The sequence below is a fragment of the Hibiscus syriacus genome, unplaced genomic scaffold, assembly GCF_006381635.1.
Source record: "Hibiscus syriacus cultivar Baekdansim isolate YM2019G1 unplaced genomic scaffold, ASM638163v2 tig00111550_pilon, whole genome shotgun sequence".
Lineage (NCBI taxonomy): Eukaryota > Viridiplantae > Streptophyta > Magnoliopsida > Malvales > Malvaceae > Hibiscus > Hibiscus syriacus.
Genome location: NW_024063118.1, coordinates 17,977 through 38,662, shown reverse-complemented (window position 1 = coordinate 38,662; position 20,686 = coordinate 17,977). Strand labels below are relative to the sequence as shown.

The 20,686-nt window shown below is 33.2% G+C and overlaps 2 protein-coding genes and 1 pseudogene across 2 annotated transcripts; 2 read left to right on the top strand and 1 right to left on the bottom strand.

Moving 5' to 3' along the window:
- Window positions 1–1,038: 1,038 nt before the first annotated feature.
- LOC120164894 (ras-related protein RABA1f-like) lies at window positions 1,039–3,050 on the bottom strand. The gene is made up of 2 exons (XM_039174528.1): window positions 2,707–3,050; window positions 1,039–1,615 (listed from the first exon to the last, which is right to left on the bottom strand). The coding sequence occupies exons 1-2, from the start codon at window positions 2,925–2,927 to the stop codon at window positions 1,183–1,185; spliced, it is 654 nt and encodes a 217-aa protein (XP_039030459.1). The 5' UTR covers window positions 2,928–3,050; the 3' UTR covers window positions 1,039–1,182.
- Window positions 3,051–7,662: 4,612 nt separating this feature from the next.
- On the top strand, window positions 7,663–10,949 carry LOC120164893 (annotated as a pseudogene).
- Window positions 10,950–18,817: 7,868 nt separating this feature from the next.
- On the top strand, window positions 18,818–20,418 carry LOC120164868 (basic leucine zipper 61-like). Its single transcript, XM_039174507.1, has 4 exons — window positions 18,818–19,447; window positions 19,541–19,631; window positions 19,734–19,860; window positions 20,098–20,418. The coding sequence occupies exons 1-4, from the start codon at window positions 18,900–18,902 to the stop codon at window positions 20,253–20,255; spliced, it is 924 nt and encodes a 307-aa protein (XP_039030438.1). The 5' UTR covers window positions 18,818–18,899; the 3' UTR covers window positions 20,256–20,418.
- Window positions 20,419–20,686: the final 268 nt, after the last annotated feature.

Sequence of the window (20,686 nt, the reverse complement as noted above, 5' to 3'; positions counted from 1 at the left end):
TTCTCGTAACTTGAGTAGATCTGAAATTAATGGGTAACGACTACGAAAACGATAACTCCATTTCCGAGTCGATATCTCCTGCAAAATTACGACTTCCAAAATTAATCTCTAACCAGTAATCAGTATACGAAATAATATAATAATATATAACGGCAACTGAAATTTATTTTTGACCCGATCGAGTAACTGCCAGCGTTTCGATTAGAATAAATAATTACACCAGAGACACTGTCGGCAACGAGTTTGTAGCGGCAGCAACCCCAGGGATCAAGGAGCCTTACTGTGGCCTTAAACAGTCGGCGAAGACACCAACACGGGTTGGCAACAAACGGCAACACCTTCCAGATCTGATCAAAGAGTCATTGAGTGAAGCCATCAAGTTGGTGATTGACAAGGACATTGAAACAGCTAATATGTTGAAGGCAAGCCATGCCCAGCTGAAGCAAACACTTCGTAGCAGAGATATTCAAAAAGAATATATCAACAATTTCATCCAAGCTTTGCATGATCTAGTACAAAAATAGTCTCAAGTTGCAAAACGAGATGCATGAAAATCACCCAAATAAAGGAATGAACGTTCCTATTCCTTTCTCCATCCTTTCATATATCTTTCTCATGCATTAGTATTGGTATTGTAATAATATGTTTGTTTAGAGAGTGTAAGTTATCATATTATAACATATAAAGACATATTTAGTAATCATATCTATATAAATAAAGAAATCTTTTCTTCGTTCCAAATGGCAAGCTTTGGTTGCAATGAAATCATGACTGGTATTATTTGAAATGTGGAAGATTGTGTCCTAACGTGGCATGATTTGAAGAAAAGTAATAGAAATTATTACATTATAGGAGTATCAGATATTGTTTGATAAATTATTACATTATAGGAGTATCAGATATTGTTTGATAAAAACTATGTATTCCAAAGTGATAAAACACAACATCAAAGCTCCCTAGTGATCAAATACAACATCATAGCCATGAAATGAAAGAGGAACTAAGATACCCTAAAGAACCATGAAAAAAGCACTGGAATCAAATCAAGGAAATTTAGGTAACCCTGTTTTTTCTTTCGACTTCAATCTCAAAACTGGGGGAAGATAAAGGATGATAGTACGACGAGGAAAGTTTTTTGTTTAATGATATGGAGATTTGAGGAAACTCAACATCATATACCAATTAATCAGAACAGCAGCCAAGTTTCTTGATGGCAGAAACGTCATCTTTTGGGCCTACATTGACGGTTTGTCCCTTAGGCAATGCTGCAGGATCATCCCCTACTTCAAGCGCCTTTCGGCTTACGACATGGTAGATTTGAGTCAACACTTCGGTGAATGCATTCTCTACGTTCAGGGACTCGAGGGCCGATGTCTCCATAAAGTAGGTGTTTTCTTTCTCGGCAAACGCTTTGGCGTCCTCTGTGGAAACAGCACGCAGGTGCCGTAGGTCTGCCTTGTTACCTACAAGCATAATCACGATATTGGGGTCCGTGTGGTTTCGTAGTTCCTTCAACCATCTATCGACATTCTCGAATGTGATGTGTCGAGTGACATCATAGACAAGCAACGCACCAACGGCTCCCCGGTAGTATGCACTTGTAATCGCTCGATATCTGAAAAATATATATCACAAGAAAACAACTCTGAGAAAGCTCATGGAACACATCCATTCAGTGGGTCAAGCTTTGACAACTCAGGCTCGTGTAGAAATCATTTCTTCTTTTGACAGGCACCTAAACACTTGATTTAAAAAAAATCGATACAGGATGTTCATTTCATGCTCTACAAGTTCTCAACATAGATTTTGTTTAATTTGAAAAGACCTAAGGTCAGTCAATATAGAAAATTAAGCGTTACGTAAAGTTTTTAAATTAAATTTTTTCACTTCACAAATATATTATATTGTGGAGCCTCACTCCGGTATATATTCCCCAGAGAAACACCACAGAAAATTATCCACGCAGCTCACACAAAACATCCAAGAAACGCAACATGAGCCTTCTTTGAACAGAGAAGGCTAAACATAGATCTCGTTACAGACAAATCCGTCTAAAATGAATGAAGGAAAGTAAATCGATCGATAAGTCGGATGTACAAATGATATCATCTTCAAAAACCCTATATTCTAAAGATGGTTACTATTATAGTTGATGATTCGACTAGGACTTTGAAGAAAAGTAGGTCTAGTTCCACCTTTTCAACAATAAATCAAGCTGTAACATTTATCGATTAGACCGAAATGCATACTCTATGTAGCTCATCTATTAGTAAGCTAACTATGAATTTTTTTGTATATAACATAGCACATGCGAACTAATCAAGAAAAGTTGTCATTCAAATATGCTTTAAATCTAGACCAATACCTACTTTTCACCAAATTACCAAAATCCAAGTCCTCATGCTTTAACATGAAAGGAAAATTCTGAATGCAGTTTACTTCTACATTTTCTTAGCAACCAAACAAAGAAAAAAAGAAATCCTTGGACTTCACCAAACCTATACTATAGTCTAAAAACACCTTCTTTTCCCCAAATCACTAAGAAATTCCCCCCCCCCCAAAATATCCAAAAATCCAAAACTACATCTCCTCAGCTACTAAACAGCTCTAAAATTACAAAATACTACACAGCAACTCAAAAAATAATAATCTTTACGAAATTATAAATAATAGTAATATAGAATAAATAAGTTTTAAAAGATCTACCTTTCTTGTCCAGCAGTGTCCCAAATCTGTGCCTTGATGACCTTATCGTCGACCCGAATGCTTCGTGTTGCAAATTCTACTCCTATCGTGGATTTTGACTCGAGGTTGAACTCGTTTCTCGCAAACCTCGACAGCAAATTCGATTTCCCCACACCCGAATCTCCAATCAGTACTAGCTTGAACAGATAATCGTAGTCCTCATCTGCTCTATACGCTGCCATTTCGGGTCACCGGGTTGGTGTTTTTGGGATTTTTGGTAAAAGGATTAGAATCTACGAAGAAATTTTATCGACAGACAGAGATCGGGGGAGTCGGAGAGGGATTTTTGAAGTTGCAATAAGAAAGGGAGAAAAGGTGGCTTAGATTGAGAGTACAAATATCGGGTCGGGTTGGGTCGGTCGGGTCGAGAAATTGGATCTATTTCACTGGTCTCGTTTAGGGGAAAGGTTTTCAAATTTTAATATTGAATTGAGTCAAAATGGTAGAAGACTGGTGAAAGTAAGAATCACGATTTGAAAATTACCAGGAAAGTAATACTGAATTCTGACTGTGTATGGCGTTGTTTTTTCTTTTTCAACGTTATTAAAAGGGGTGAATTCACGATAATGTTCTCGAATTTTTTTATTCACGATATAATGCACATCCCAGATTAATTGTTGAAATTGGGTGAATTCTACAGTAACCTTGGAGGTCGCCATGGCATCCGGGCGACCTTAGAGGTCGCCATGGCATCCGAGCGACCTGTGTGGTATTTTGCAAAGGTGTAGGTCGCCATGCAATCAAATAGTATTGGAGCATGCATGGGGGAGTTGTAGGATGCATGTTGTGCATGGGACGTGGAAATGCATGGAGGAGTTGTGGGATGCATGCTGTGCATGGGACGTGGGAACTGTGCATGGGCCATACACGTCAAACGGTGTGACTGCATGTGCATGCATGAGGTCTCGTGAGCTAGGATTACATGGCGACCTACAAGGTCGCTGGGACTACATGGCGACCTACAAGGTCGCCGGGACTACATGGCGACCTACAAGGTCGCCTAGGCTGCATGGCGACCTCTCCATTGGCACTCGTATCGTATAAGACTGCATGGCGACCTCTCCATTGGCTTGTATGGCTCGTCTGCATGGCGACCTCTCCTCGTATAAGACTGCATGGCGACCTCTCCATTGGCTCGTATGGCTCGTATATGGCTCGTATGTCACCCCGTATGGCTCGTATGTCACCCCGTATGTCGCCTGGATTGTATAGCGTCCTACAAGATCGCCTGGATTGCATGGCGTCCTATGGCCATCACTGTAGAATTCATCCCATTTCAACAATTAATCTGGGATGTGCACTATATCGTGAATAAAAAAGTTCGAGAACATTATCTCGTGAATTCATCCTATTAAAAGTTATAAAATAATTTTTTAATTATAAAAAGTTATTTTACTGAGTACTCCATTTATTAAAAATTATAAATAATAATTTAATTATTTATTATATTTTAAATTTATTATTTTATGTTAAAAATTTGATGATAATCTAATTTAGATATTAATTTATTGTCTGATATATAATAAAATTTCAGTTTAAATATCAAAAAAATACCCAATGTATGTCTTTAGTTCCAATTTAATACCAAATATTTTTTATTCCAACTTAATACCTAACGTTTGATTCCGTAATTAGACCGTAATAGACATTAGTTTCAGCCATTATATGTTTTTTAATATTTAAAAATATCTCCCTCTCCCTCTCCCTCTCCCTCTCCCTCTCCCTCTCTTCCCCTTTCTCTTTCCCTCTCTTCACCGAAGGTATCAAATCCCATTTCCCCTCTTTCTAAAACCAGTTCAAGTGGGTAAAGATTTCACGGACAAAATATCATTTCATCACCAACCAAAACACATACAAAAGCCAAAAAAAATATAGAAAAAAGAAACCCATCAAATGGTTTTTGTACATTTCCGCGTACTCGGCTGTCGACTTATCCGATTCTAAATTGGTTACAAGGGTTGATCTATCCTCCTTTGAATCTGTTAGAGTTGACCCAACAATCTGCTTCACTTTCCCCTGGTGATAGATCATACTGTAAGTGTTAAGAACTACAGAGAAATCTCAAAGCCAATCTCACACAAGCACCAATACAAGATTCGAAAACTGACGGCGCAACGAACAGGGGAAAAACAAGATTCTACAAGAAAAAAATTTGGTCAGATTCGAGAAACCCAGTAAGGAAAAAGAAAGAGGGAAAACTGTAAGGAGTTGTACAAATATTAAACTAAGTGAAGGGATGGCAGCTCTGGGAAATGGAAGGTTGGTAAAGCCATAAAACGAAGACCTGAAATTGCTGCCATGGGAAATGCCACTAAGCTTCCTTATCGAACAACTCCCATGGAGGTTGCTGCTTCACATCCTTGAAATCGCCCTTTTCTTTAAATTTTCACAAAACCCCTCGGCCAAGATGAAGACTGAAGAGGAGATTTGAACCAGTAGACAAATCTGAAAATGATTTGGGATTTGGGTTAAAGAAGAAGAAAAAAAAAGAACGGGAAGATAGAGGGAAAATCATTTTTTAATATTAAAAACATATAATGTAATATTTTTAACGGGTTAAGGCCGAAATTAAGGTGATATTTGTTTTTAAGTTAAAAAGTCTGCAGTCTGTGGATCATATCTGTAGGCATCTGCAGTAGAAGAGGTGAATCAAAAGTCTGCAGTCTGCAAGAAGAAGAATGTTTGTTTTTTAACGTCTACAGACTGTTAAAATAAACTTAATATAAATAAACTGATCTTTTAATAAATTTAATAAGTATTTTATAATTTTTTAAATTTTATTGACGAAAATGATCATTTGTATATAACTCAACGATAACTAATATATTTTATTTGAAAAAATATATTAAATAAATATTATACGAATTTTATTATTTTAAATTATTACATCTACGAACTATTAGATTTTGGTTTTAATATTATATATCATTTTAAAAATTATTATTAAATCAATTGATAATGAAATTAATTTGATTTTATTTCAATCTGTTTGTTTCGGTTTAAGTAATTATTAAAAAAATTATATTTTAATTCTCAATTATTATTGATTCACAAATATAACAATACTCGATTTTATAATATCATTTAAATCATCTTAATTTATTCGAGTGGTACAATCTGATTCTAGTAACATAAAAATATATATATAATATATACTCCATATAATATACATCAATTAGTATTTTTTCTATTTAGAAAAAAATATATTATTTGTTTTTTATTTATTTATTCTGTGTAAAGGGACTTTCGTACTTTACCAAAATTAAATGATAAGAATCTGTTTTTTTAATAGTGTGAATATTTTTTTTATTAAAACATTTATTTTGTCTTTTAATGCTAATAATTGTATGTTCCCGTGATTTTCTAAGTTTTTATATATAAAAAAAAGTTTACTAAGTTTAATTGTATAATATTTTTTACTAAGTTTAATATATTTTTTCAAATAAAGTATATTAGATATCATTGAGTTATATAAAAATGGTCATTTTTGTCAATAAAGTTTAAAAATTATAAAATACTTATTAAATTTATTAAAATATTATAAAATTATTAATAAATTTTTCTAAATACTATAAAATAATTATTATATTATCGAATTTTTATAATTTATTACAACATTATAGTGACTATTTTGTAATAATTCATTAAATTTAATGACATTTTATAATTTTTATAAAATTAATAACAAAAATGGTTCTTTGAATAGGTTAGAAGACGTCTGCAGACATAAGGTCACGTCTGTGTCGCGCAGGCCACACGCAGACCTTAGAAGAGCTTTTGTCTTCTAAAAAATAAACGGTCTGCGAAGCCCAATGTCTGCGCGTGGTCTGCGCGGTGCAGACATAAGAGATTTGAAGACCTTAAATAGTGGAAACAAACACCACCTAAGAGTCCGTCGCGTCTTGATTTAATATGAATTACGAAATTAAACGTTATGAATCAAACTGAAATGAAAAAAATGTTAGGCGCCAAAATGGAACCAACGGTATACATTGGACACTTTTTTATGTTTAAGCCTAAAATTTAATCATAAAATCTCAAACGATTATTATAATTCAGACAGTAGATTAACATCAAGTTAAGAATGTCGTTAATTTTTAATAAAAAAAAGACGAGCTTGGAACATGCCAGGTGATCATTTTGTAACATTTAATAGTAGTGAAACTCAATAAAATAATACCCTATAATTGGAGAACTATTATATAACTTTTAATAATTAATGAACTCAACAAAACAACATTATATAGTCGGTGGATCATCTATGTACTTTATCCTATTTAAATTTATAAATTTTAAATTTAGATTCGATGCAAGTATTTTTTTAATATTTATTATTTGAAAGCTGCTTTATTTTAAAAATATAAATGAGAACATAAAATATATATATAAAGACATTGCAAATATTGGGGAAAATAAACTTCAAATAAATTTTAAAAAAATAGAAATCAACGAAAAAGAAAATGTTTAAGTTGATGAGAGAAAAGGAGACGCCAACGAGAGAGAATATATTAAAATTTTAGTATTTTAAAATTGGAAATACAAAATATATGCTAAAAAATTGACCGTAATATATTTTAATATTTTAAAAAGAAAGTACGAAATCAAGTAGATTATGTGGTTAAGGAATTCTTATAGTTTTTTGAGGACTTGACTCGAACACCAATAATATAAAAAACGTAAATATTTAATGTTAAAAAGATTAAAAATTATCTATAAATAAATACTATATTTTAGTTACGTCAGATTAATCAAATTTTAATACCGAGATTAGATGGAATCGGAAAGTAATTTATTAACTGAAATAATTAATTTATTCAATTATCGAAGGTCTTCTACGTGGATAAGGTTGTCAAGCACCGTACGTCTCTCCAACTGATGAACTTTGGTAAAATTGCCACGTCAGCTTCTATTGATCGATCTCAATCTCTTACATCATTCGTCTTTCATTATCTTACAATGATTTTCTCGTACAAATTCAATCCCGACACCGAAAGAAAAGGCCCCCGATAAACATGGAGAAGACGGCGGCGGATGTCATGAAACGCGACGCTTTGGGGAAATTTCCTGATAATTTAGAGTACCAATCAGGATTCGGCAATGATTTTTCATCGGAGGCGATCGCCGGAGCTCTACCACGTCGCCAAAACAATCCCCTTATTTGCCATTTGGGGCTCTATGCTGAGCAGATCTCCGGCACTTCCTTTACTTCTACGCGCAAGCTTAATCAACGCAGGTAATAATTTTTTATAAAAAAATGATTTTTAAACAATTTGTATATTGATTTAAATTAAAGATGAGTTTCCCCCCCCCACCTAAAAAGAACTGATCTTTACGCCTGGGTTTAATCATCAAATTGAATTTTTTTTCCCGTGTGAATAGTTGGTTATATAGAATCAAGCCATCGGTGACTCACAGGCCATTTTGGCCACGTGAACCGAGTCATAAGAAGCTTGTGAGTGAATTTGACCTGTTCCAACTCGGTTGCAAACCCGACTCAGCTCCGGTGGAAGCCTGTGGATAATCCCGAGTCGCCAACTGATTTTATCGATGGTTTATACACAATATGTGGAGCTGGCAGCTCATTCCTTCGACATGGATACGCTATTCACATGTAATTGATATTTTAGTTGCCATTTCACTTTTTACATGAATATATAATCACAACTGCTAATTATAAATCATTTTTTCAATACTAAAAATTATGTATGTTACTACGTTTTTACCTGTTATCTAAGAACTATGTTAAATTTCTGTGGTATTTGTTTGATATTGTTGTTGTTTGGGGACCCGACGCCGCCCTTTATCTCCGAGTAGTAAACCTTGATTGATATTGCTGCTGGTTTTTGATATAAGATGGGAAATTGTTGCTGAAAAGAAGTTATTATAACTGTTACTACTAGCACTCAAGCACAGATCACTGACCAATATTGAGAAGAAAATTAGAAACCGAGATGTTCACTAATATGCCGGATGCATGACTTGAAACTTAGTTAGATTTCAACTAGACTCCATCAAGACTATCTTAGTAGTCTTGATATCGGAAGGATTTCAACTTGACACTTTAAAACTTGCGTTTTGGCACACTTTTCAAGCTCTGAGCTGAGTGGAATAGGATGATTCCCTGAATTGCTTACAACTTTTTCATTAGGGAAATGGAAGTAAAGTGAGTCGGGTTTCGTTTGCAGTTTATATTTTGGCTTGATACACCGAATTGCTAATGTGCTTGGTTGAGATGAGTTTTGACATCATAAAATCTCTGTGTATCTGTGTTGTATTCAAAGTAACTTTTGTTGCATTGATCTTTTGCTATGAGACGTCGGTAGTGCTCTATTGTTTAGCTTAAAGGTGAACCTTAAGGGAGCAATAAAATTTTCGTCACATATAGGTACACTGCCAACAAATCAATGGACAGTTGTGCCTTCTGCAATGCGGATGGTGATTTTTTGGTAGTTTCACAGCAAGGAAGTAAGTTAAAATCCTTTTACAATTGGGTTCATGACCCCTTAAGAACAGCATTTTTGATGCAAAGGAATACTCTTACTTAAGAACTGCATTTTTTATGCAAAGGAATACTCTTACTTAAGAACTGCATTTCTGGTTACAGGGCTATGGATCACTACTGAATGTGGAAGACTTCAGGTATATCCTGGGGAAATTGTTGTCTTACCTCAAGGCTTCTGCTTTGTTGTAGATTTGCCTGATGGCCCGTCCCGTGGTTATGTTGCTGAGGTCTTCGGTACCCATTTTCAGCTTCCTGATCTTGATCCAATAGTTACCTAATCTCTTGTTCAGATGTGGCCTGTGAGTTAATGATGCATGATATTTTGTTGTTTGCCCAGATTTAAAAAAAAAAAAAATAAGCCACTATTTTTATCGTGTTGGATAAATATGCCCTCAGGATACGGTTTTCATCTCGTGTAGGTGCTAATGGTCTTGTTGCTTCAAGAGACTTCCTCGCTCCCACAGCTTGGTTTGAGGAGGTTCCCCGGCCGGGTTTTACTATCGTACAAAAGTTTGGTGGAGAACTTTTCACTGCAAGACAAGATTTTTCTCCTTTCAACGTTGTTGCCTGGCATGGTAACTATGTCCCGTATAAGGTGGGTATAATCAATTTTCAAAATGAAATGGCTACACTATGAGATTTCGAATATGATACATTTAGTGATCTGATTTTATTTAAAATGTTGCATTCAGTTTGATCTTAGCAAGTTCTGCCCTTACAATACTGTTCTAGTCGATCATGGTGATCCATCAATAAATACAGGTATGATGATAAAATATAGATGAACTTTGTTTGCTCATGGTACTCCTAAGATTTATTTGAACTATATCTTGCAGTTCTGACAGCACCAACTGATAAACCGGGTGTGGCATTGCTTGATTTTGTCATTTTTCCTCCCCGAAGGTTTGGTCGCTGAACATACATTCCGACCTCCATATTACCATTGCAATTGCATGAGTGAATTTATGGGCCTAATACATGGTGGATATGAGCTGAATCCTCTGGCTGTTATCTTTTTAGCTGGTACAGTTTGAGTATACTTCTAGTATAACAATCGATTATAGGGTCGCTCCATAGAGAAATCTTCATTCTTCATGCTGGTAGAAAGCAAGCCGTTTCTTTCTACTGTTTCGGTTTTAATTCTTTCTCAACAATGATGAAGACTTTAAGTCAGCCTTATTTATTCTTCTGATTTAGAATCTCGGATTGGTTTCAGGCAAAAGCTGATGGCTTTCTGCCCGGTGGTGCTAGTCTTCATAGCTGCATGACTCCTCACGGTCCTGACACCAAGACATTCGAGGTAACCATCTTGAGCACAACATCGAGGTTTTACGTCGATTTCCTTTATGCCTTTTTATTCTTTGGGTAGTCTGGTTGGCTAGAACAAAACGAGGCCATTCGTTCCTGTTAGTTTGTTGATGATTCGGAACCGGCCTATTAGGCCCCGGTCCTGGTTGCACCCAGGCTGCTGGAGTGGTTCCATAGTAGGGTGGTTCAAGTCATAGCCAAAGGCAGAACCCTAAGACCCAAGTGGACCAAACGTAGGTCAAGGGTGAAGCCACCCCCACCCAAACACACACACAAGTTCATTATGACTCACCAACGAATCTCCATGAACCGGTTGACTCAGTTCCATAAAATCTGTTTTTAACATGTAATTACTATTTGGATTTTTTTAATAATTAAATATATTTTGATTTTATGTTATTTTTCACTATATCGTAACAACATCCATCAAATTAAATTTAATTAAATTAACAAAAAATAAATAAATTATTCTTCGACCCCAACTTTATTCATACATTGTTTGGTTCAATTCATAAAATCGTTAGTCGTAATCGAATTGTTCTTAGATACGGACTTTGTCCGGTGGGGCTATTTTTGTCTCTATATACATATACATAATTTTTTCTTTACGAATATAAAGTAGTATTTGTTCTAAATACTCTTAATCATTTGACAATAAACGCTCAATCACCCTGTTACAATCGTTGGTGCTTTAACACACGACCTTTATGAGCAACAACGATTCATTTAACTACTGAGGTAAATTGGTTCGTGTTGCTCGTAATTATACTTAAAGTGCTAAAGTTAAGACTCATACATTATCCAACTTAAGATAAAATAACTCTAAAAACAACTTTCACACTTAGACATGAAATCTCAAGTTTTCCAAAACTTGACCCTTAATTAAATTATAATAAATTTAAAAATCAGATTCCATTTGAAATTTATAAAACGACTCAACTTTTATCATCTCTACTCGTTACCATTAAACTGTGACCTTATATTTTTTATATTAAAAAAACAGATATGAAGAAGATATCATGTATAAATTTTATATTTACAGATTATCAGAACTTTATTATAAATATGGAATAAAATCACAAGAGCTAAGGTGCAAATGGATGCAACTGTACAAAAGTGGTCGCCACCCCCTCAAGTCTCAACTTTTCTCCCTTTTCTTTTGTGTTTTTCTAATTTATTACTTTATTGTAACGTGTTTACGCGTCCCCTTTCTAGGGCTGATTTTTTTATTATCTCAAAAGTAGTAGTACCTCAGTTTTCTGTTTATGTACTTAATTATCTTTCATGTATCCTTATATTCAAGTACTATTTGTTTAGTTAAAAATTAGGGTTAATATCAAAATAATTGCCCAAACTATGCCCAAAATCTTGAATAGGTGTCTAAAGTATTTTTTGATCCATATAGGTGTCTAACGTTATAAACGTTATCTATTTAGGTGTTCGGGCCGTCAACGGTGTTAATTTCACCCGTTAAGTGACACGTGTCAGAATCTTGTGATTTTAAAATTTATTTTTTTAAAAAAATATTATTATAATTATTAAAAAAAACCCTAATTTCTCTTAAATTATAAAAAAACCAAAATAACTAAACCCCCAAATAATATCCTAAAGCTATCGTCGCCACCCTTTCTAGCCACGAACGCCGCTGCTAACGTAGTCGCTTCAATCCTCCTAGTCATATAGAGTCGAAGTTGTCATCGATTGGTCGTCGAGATCGCGTGGGATCACAATTTTCATCCTAGGGTTCGCGGTGTATAAAACATCGATTCGCCGTCAATCGGTCACGATTTTATGTGGTTTTGGTCGTTGGGGGAGATGAGGTCGGATGGAGCATCGGCAACGGCAAAAGGCGATGGCCGAGGTGAGTTTAGGGGTTGAAATGAATGTTTTTAAAGCTTTTGGGTTATTTTCAAAATGTTTATGTTTTTCTTTATATATATATATATAATTTTATTTTTTAATTTTAAATAAAAAATTTAAAATCATCAAATTGTGACACGTGTCACTTAAAAGGGAAAATTAATGTTGTTGGCGGGCTAGGCATCTAAATGGTAACGTTTGTAACGTTAGATACCTGAATAGATCAAAAAATAATTTAATCACCTATTTGAGATTTTTGGTATAGTTCAGATACTTATTTTGGTATTAAGCCTAAAAATTATGTGTAATGCTCTCGAAAAGAATTCATCGACGAGATACGGAAAGATCATTAGGGGAAGTGAGAGATAAAGAAAGAAAATAAATAGTAATTGTGAAGCACGTTCAAAAGAATATTCTTTTAAGTGAGAGAAAATAAGAAAGAGTCGCTTTGTTTATGAGAACCGATAAATAATTCTATTTGAGTGAGGTATTATTTATAGCCTACTCAATAGTAGAAAGTAAATTCCCAGCGATTAGTTGGTCTAGTGAGATGAGACACTAGATTTCTTATGTATTATTAGGGGGCCAAATCCTGGCGTTTACGTATAGAGCAAACTGAGTTGGAATGATCACCCGATTTGAATTACTCGATCAATAGATTGGATACTAATAATCAATTAAAAAAAGTAAATTTGTATTCGACTGGATTATTGCCATTTTTTTGCATCACCAAAAGTATGTGAATTCTTCTTTTCGTTTTTTTTTTACTTTTATTTTATTAATCCATTTTAATTTCACAAATAGAGAAAAGAGTATTCAGATGTATTGTTAATCTATTTATCAATCAATGTTTACAAATCTTTATCGATGTAATTGATAGGTTTCTTCCCTTCTTTGTACTTTGTATATTTCATATGATTTTAAGTATAATGAAAAAAAAAATTAAAATTTGATTAAATCGTCGCTTTGATTCTCTTTTTTAAGTACTTAGATACAATATTTCATTTTGGAACAAAAAGTTTCATTCATGGATGAAAATTGTTAGTCAACAAAAGGAGAACACTTCAAAATAAAAACCTTTTTGTGATAAAATCAAATGTTGGGGCCAAACTACTCTAAAAAATAAGGACTAAAAGATTATTTAATTAAATATTAGGAGCCTTTTATCTTAAAATAAAATAAGAAATAAACTTGGTATTAAATTTTTTTCTAGTTGTAATAATGTTAAAAGGTATGCATTTAACTTACCATCTTACAACTACTATTAATCATTTGATTCAAGCAAGCTGGTCCTATGCTTTTACTTATCTTAATTACTAATTAATAAGTAATAAATTAAAAGTTTCGAATTTAAATCTCAACATTTATAATTGTTTTCGTAATCGAAACCGAAACCCTTTATATAAAAAAATATAGAATTTAAAGTATGATTATGTGATTATTAATGTAAAGTACAAATTAGAATATGGATAAAGATAAATTAATCAGAGACAAACTTTTACTTGCCAGAGGGGTTACTGAACATGCCTCATTACTTTTTCGACTAATCATGATTAGGGTTGTGTTTTAATCTTTAAAAGAATCCCAACATAAATGCCAACATGAGACGATGGAAGGTACCAAGAAGCTAAGGGGAAGAAGTGGGGGCTCTTACTCACATGGAGAAGAAGATAGGACATGATTCTTACAACTTCACTTTCTTTCACAGCTCATCCCCCTACCCCGAATTCCCTACATCTTCCCATTACATACATTATTATTTTTCTATATATGCATACTTCATAATGCACTTTTATTCTCGATAATGCCGATAACGAAGTTAGAAAATTTATGTTGGGGTGAAGGATCAAATTATAAAAGTTTAGGCGGTCGAGATTAAAAACAACTCGTGTTAAAGAGTTTAAATTGAATCATTACTCTTTATGATGTCCAAAAATGAAAATTTTCCTTAATCAAGGGATTATAGGGGTTTACTTGAATTTTCAGTTTTTAATAGGGACTAATAATATAATCTTTCAATGTATTTTTTTTAGATTTCTGTTTTGAGGATGAAAATGAATATTTGAAGAATTTAAGAGGGAAAACACAATTTACTCCATTTTAGGAAATTTATTTTAATGACTAAAATGAAATTTTATAAAATTAGGAGGTCATTATGGCATTAGGATACTAATTAAACATATTCTTTAAATCTACGGTGGATAATAATTTAACATTCTAATATAAATGTTATTTTAATCTAGGAAAAAAATTGGATATTCACATATATCCAAATTTATTATCTAAACTGTTATTTTTATCTATCAATCTATATCAGAATCAACTATTACGAACACTAAATTTTATAATTAATTAAACAATTAATTAAAGTTAGGTTTAAGGGTCACTATTGCCCTTGTAGTAAACTTAATTTATCTTTTTCGCTCCTATCATTTTTTTTGCATCAATTTAGCCCTCGAAGTTGTGTATGTTGACATGTTGTTCATCATAGCCATCAAATTCTATTGATGGTTTTTTACTAAAAGAACTGTGAGTCTTTTGCATCTGTGGATTGAGAGATTAGGTTAAAATATTTATTAAACACAAGAAAATAGGTTAAAATATTTATTAAACACACTCGTTATAAAAAATTCCTAAAATTTTTATTATTTATTTAAGTGAAATTAAGGGACTGGGTCAAATTTTTGGAGATTTTTTCTAATTATTGTATTTAGTAAATATTTTAAATATTTTATTTTTTTAATAAATATCACGTCATCATCAAGCCACGTCAGTAAAAATTTGGTTGATCTGGAAATTGCTGGTTGAAAAATGCATAAGACTAATGGTTTGTTAGTCAAAACGAATTTTGAAGGCTAGGATGAATATCATAGACAACAACTTTGAGAGTAAAATTAATGCAAAAAAGATAAGGGATAAAATAATAAATTGGGTTTATTGCATACCCTTTTGCTTAAAGTTAAGTGAAATTTATAAGAGAACTCGCAAATAATTTACATAGAAGGGCTCAAACTTAAGACCTTAAAGATAAATAAAAAAACACATAATTATTTGTTAGGTGTAAAATATATACATTAGATGAAAATGATCTGTACCCAATTTGCCGTGTACTTATTAGTAGGCACATGCATTAATATAAATGGAAGAATCAATATTTTTCCTAAAACTCTTTCGATTAATATTACTAGCAAGTGCTTAATAGGATTTCATTGTATATATATATTGTCCTTTTAACCTAAATGTATCAGCAACTTTTAATAACAGTGGTTTACCAACAGTTTGGTACCCATAATAATTCATTGAATGCTTCTGAATTTCTATTATTTTTCAAATTAACATAATTCCTTGAAAATGGACCATTATTCTTTTGGGTAAAGTACACAAATGGTCCCTCAATTATAGGAAGTTGCTTTGTTGAGTCCCTCGTCTATTAAAAGTTACAAAATGATCACTCAACTATTTATTGCGTTCCAAACTCGTCCTTTTCCATTAAAAAACTTAATTATCATTTGAATTGGACATTAACATGCTGAATGTGATATGTTAGTCGTTTAAGATTATGAGATCGGATTTTATCATATCTAAGTCAACGAGTTAACGTACAAATCTGACTCCCATCAAATTTTTAACGGAAAATGATGAGTTTGGAATATAATGAATAGTTGGGTGACTATTTTGTAACTTTTAATAGTCAAGTGATTCAACAAAAAAATTCCCTATAGTCAGAGGACCATTTTGTAATTTTTAATAATCAGGGAATTTAATAAACTAATATCCTATAGTCAAATGACCATTTCCGTACTTTATCCTTTTTTTTCATAAAGTACTATTTAATATAATATTAATAATCGATTAGTTCTTTCTTCCTAGACAAAGGTAACCACTCCGGACAGACGCAATAATTTATGTTAGGGGTGTGAATTTAATAGGTTATATTAAAAATTATGGGGATGTGAAGTTATAAAACTTTAGGAGTGTGAAATTTGATAATTAATTAAAAATATATAAAAACTTAAAATATAAAGGAATTTAAATTTTCTAATAATACAATTGCACCCGACACCTCTTTCGGTCTATCCCTGACCGCCCATTTGAGGTTGTGGAAGTTCAGGTAAACCATTGGGAAGTTCATGTAAACAATTTCTAGGTTAATTAGAATGTATTTGAAATATACTCCACGTCATATCAAAATTGACATTTAACGTTCAAACTAAAGGATAGATTATATGAAAGAATAGAGTTAAGTGAGACGATATTGACATAGTGTGTATTCAATTAGAATGTTCTAAAGTTTCAATTTTAGATCTATATTAAAATTTGAGGATAATTATAAGAAAGTTAAAATAGGAGTCAAATTCTATTATTAGTCCCTATGTTTATGTCTATGTTGCAAATTTAGTTCCTATACATTAATTTGATCGATTGTAGTTGTATTTTTAAAATTTTAAAATTTTATAATTTATGCATGGTTAAACCAAGAGCATAATTTGAGGTGAAATTGGTGTAGAGGTGACAAATGCAGGTCCCCTAATTTTTTATTATTGAAAAATATATAAGGAAAACTTTAAATTTTTATTTATTTTAATTTTGCCCCTCTCATTTTGGTTTATTTTGATTTTTTTTTTCATTTTCATGTTCTATTGTTAGTTATACTTTACCTCTTGAATTAGAATCATGACTGTCTCCATGAATATATGCGTAGAATGATTGAAGACAGTGGCGGAGCACAACTTGGTCAGGGTGGACACATGCCCACCATGAAATCTGAATTTTCTTTGATTAATTATTTATTTTATTGATGGTGCACATCCTGAAATCTTATTTTATAAACGATACCTACTTTAAAATTTTATTTGTATTCGTCTAATTTAAAATTTTTATATTATTAATATATGTGTGCTTAGGCTGGAAATTATTTTTGGATCGCCACTTATTGAAGATGAATATCAAGGAGGTTGTGGATGTGTAGGGCTGATAAAATATTATATATTTAGATGGGGGAAGGGGGCATATAATACACAAATGCATATACCTTATGTCGGAAAAGGTTAATAGATAATGTTAGTGTATGTAAAATAATATAGAATGGAGTTGATGCCAATGAAAGTGGTCACATCGGCACGTGGTGGTGCGGTAAAAGTTCTAATATAATGCTACAGGGAATTTTTAATTCCCAAACTAAAGTGTTCATCCGATTAATTCCTCAAATAAGGTGTTTTCTACAGTAAATTTGGGATCTCTCGGCGTCTTTAGGGTTAATCAGATTTTTGGATTATTTATTGGGATCTCTAGGCGTCTTTAGTGGAATTCATTAAAAAATTTGGCTTTTTTACACAAATATCACCTTAACATAAATTAATTACTTGTTAAGCATTGTTTAAGAATATTTTACGGATCTAACAAATTTTTAAATACTTTCTATAAATTTAATCATATTTTGTATTAATTATTTTATTATTTAATTTTTTATTATTTTATTTAATTATTTTATTTTTTTTACAGTTATAAATTGGAAAGTGGTCCTTGAATAATTATATTCGTATTTCTCGGCTTTTAAACTTTTCTCTCGGCTGTAAATATGCTCTCAACCTGTAAACATTCACATCAATCCTCTAAACTAGAAGAATGTCGTTGCTTCAGTATAGATATCCACGTGTTGAGAGCGTATTTATAGTCGAGAGAAAAGTTTAAAAGCCGAGAAATCCGAATATAATTATTCAAGGACCACTTTCTATTTTATAATTGTAAAAAATAAAATAATTAAATAAAATAATAAAAAAATTAAATAATACAATAATTAAATAAAATACTAACAAAATATGATTAATTTTATAGAAAATATTTAAAAATTTGCTTGATCTGTAAAATATTCTTAAACAGTGCCTAACAAATAATTAATTTATGTTAAGGTGATATTTGTGTAAAAAGGCCAAATTTTTTCATAGATTTCAACTAAAAGCAAAGAGTAAAAAAAAATCTGGTTCACCCTGAAGACGTCGAGAAATCCTAAATCTACCGTAGAAAACACAAATAATCCAACACCCTAAAGACGCCGGGAGATCCCACCAAAAAATTGGTTAACCCTGAAGACGCCGAGATATCCCAAATTTATTGTAGAAAATATCCCATTTGAGAAATTAATCTGATGAACACTTTAATTTGGAAATTAAAAATTTTCTGTAGCATTATAGGAGAACTTTTGCCCTGATTCCACCAGTTAATTAAACTCACAGTGCGACTTTCCATCGGAAAAAAGCCCCCAGCTGTTGCTAGCTGTCCCTATTCTCCCCCCATGTGACCCACCTCCCCCCGCTTCTTCAAATATAAACTAATAAAACTACTCTTATCCCCCCATTGAACATCATTGGCTTAAAGATCACTCTCTCCTATGGTCTGGTCGGGTTAGTTGGTTGGTTAGCTTTTTAGTGATTAAGATTGTCTTTGTTTTTCGAGCTCTCCATATTTTGTTTTGTTTTTGTTTTGAATGGCGCAATTACCACCAAAGATACCGAACATGACCCAAAATTGGCCTTCATTCCCGCACCAAAGGTTGCCCATGGCCAACTTCGTTTCCGCCGCCGTGAATGACTCCAACCACCACCCCTCGTGGGTGGATGAGTTCCTCGACTTCTCGTCGGCGCGCCGCGGGGCTCACCGGCGTTCCATCGGCGACTCCATTGCTTTCCTCGAGCAACCATTGATGGAAGAATGTGGGGACTCCAACAACAATGCCATGATGACCGACACCAATGAGTTCGACCGTCTAGACGACGAGCAGCTCATGTCTTTGTTCTCCAACGACGTCGCCGTCACCATGGCGGTTGCCCCGACCGTATCCTCGTCGAACCCTTCGACGCCGACGTCGGATCAAAACAGCAACAACGATGGCAAACCTGTGCCCTCTCTGGATCTGCAACAGCCCAAGAATGAACCGGGGGAAGTGGAGAGCTCGTTCAAAACTGAACCACAAGCTACTGAGCCTCCATCGAACTCCAATGGCGACCCCATCGTTGATCCGAAGAGAGTTAAGAGGTAAAACAAAACACAAACAAAAAAAAATTCAAACCCCATTATTTTTCCACCATTTTTAAACCTTTCGTTGATTTGCATTTGCTCAATGAACAGAATTCTGGCAAACCGGCAATCAGCACAAAGATCAAGAGTGAGAAAGCTGCAATATGTTTCAGAGCTTGAAAGGAGCGTCACAACATTACAGGTGCAAATCAGACCAACATATTATCCATATTCGTGTGTTTTTTTTAATTAAAAAATAAATAAATTCTGATTTTTTTTTCTTGATTTATATAAAAAAATGAAGACTGAAGTATCAGCATTATCACCAAGGGTTGCATTCTTGGATCATCAAAGACTGATTCTCAATGTTGACAATAGTGCTTTGAAGCAAAGAATCGCAGCTTTGGCTCAAGACAAGATTTTCAAAGATGGTAACACTTGTTTCTTAATTATATAATTAATCAGTATTATTAGCTTAATTGCTTAAATATTTTTGTTAATATAAAAACAGTCCTTTTCATGATAAGATATGTTCTTTCCAATGCAATTATTTGAATCAATTCCGTATCTTATTTTCACATACATGCAAATTTCCTATTATCATATAAGTTTGTTTTTAATAAATATACTTTGGGTAAACGAATATTTACGTTGCATTAACATTTCAGCTCATCAAGAAGCATTGAAGAAGGAAATTGAGAGACTGAGACAAGTCTATCAGCAACAACAAAGCCTCAAGAAAATGAACAGCGGCAATAACCACCACCATGCACCGCAGCAACAGCCTCCGCCGCCGCCGGAGAATGAAGAACAACTCATGAGTTGATCAGTCAGAAGATCTGGTGCAAAAAGAAATGCAATAAAGATATCTAACAATGGGGTTGGGGGGGTAATTATTTGTTTCATGTTATGTGTTTCCCAATTGCTGTTTTTCTACTAGTGTGGGGGTCCCTTTAAGACAAAAAAAAAGAAAAAGAAATTGAAGGGCTCAAAAAGGGGACACGTGGGATGCTAATATAGGAGGGTGACAATTTTTTTCTTTTTTATTTTTTAAGATAGGAGGGGGACACGTGGGATGCCAAGATAGGAGGGATTAAATTGAAAAAGAGTTAGTATTGTCAGAGACAATGGTGGATATTCTGATTGTGTCATCAAAGAAGAAAATTAATTGTTGATTTCTTTTATTATTATTATTATTATTATTATTTTAATCCTTTTCTTGGGTTTTTGCTAGTTTTTTTCAATATTGTTTTATGT

What these genes read in the sequence shown, in the direction of transcription:
- LOC120164894 (XM_039174528.1), bottom strand. Translation starts at nt 2,927, where the DNA reads ATGGCAGCGTATAGAGCAGATGAGGACTACGATTATCTGTTCAAGCTA. An exon ending in GACACTGCTGGACAAGAAAG is followed by an intron (nt 1,616 to 2,706) that starts GTAGATCTTTTA and finishes TATATTTTTCAG; the next exon opens with ATATCGAGCGATTACAAGTG.
- LOC120164868 (XM_039174507.1), top strand. Translation starts at nt 18,900, where the DNA reads ATGGCGCAATTACCACCAAAGATACCGAACATGACCCAAAATTGGCCT. An exon ending in GATCCGAAGAGAGTTAAGAG is followed by an intron (nt 19,448 to 19,540) that starts GTAAAACAAAAC and finishes CTCAATGAACAG; the next exon opens with AATTCTGGCAAACCGGCAAT. An exon ending in GGAGCGTCACAACATTACAG is followed by an intron (nt 19,632 to 19,733) that starts GTGCAAATCAGA and finishes AAAAAAATGAAG; the next exon opens with ACTGAAGTATCAGCATTATC.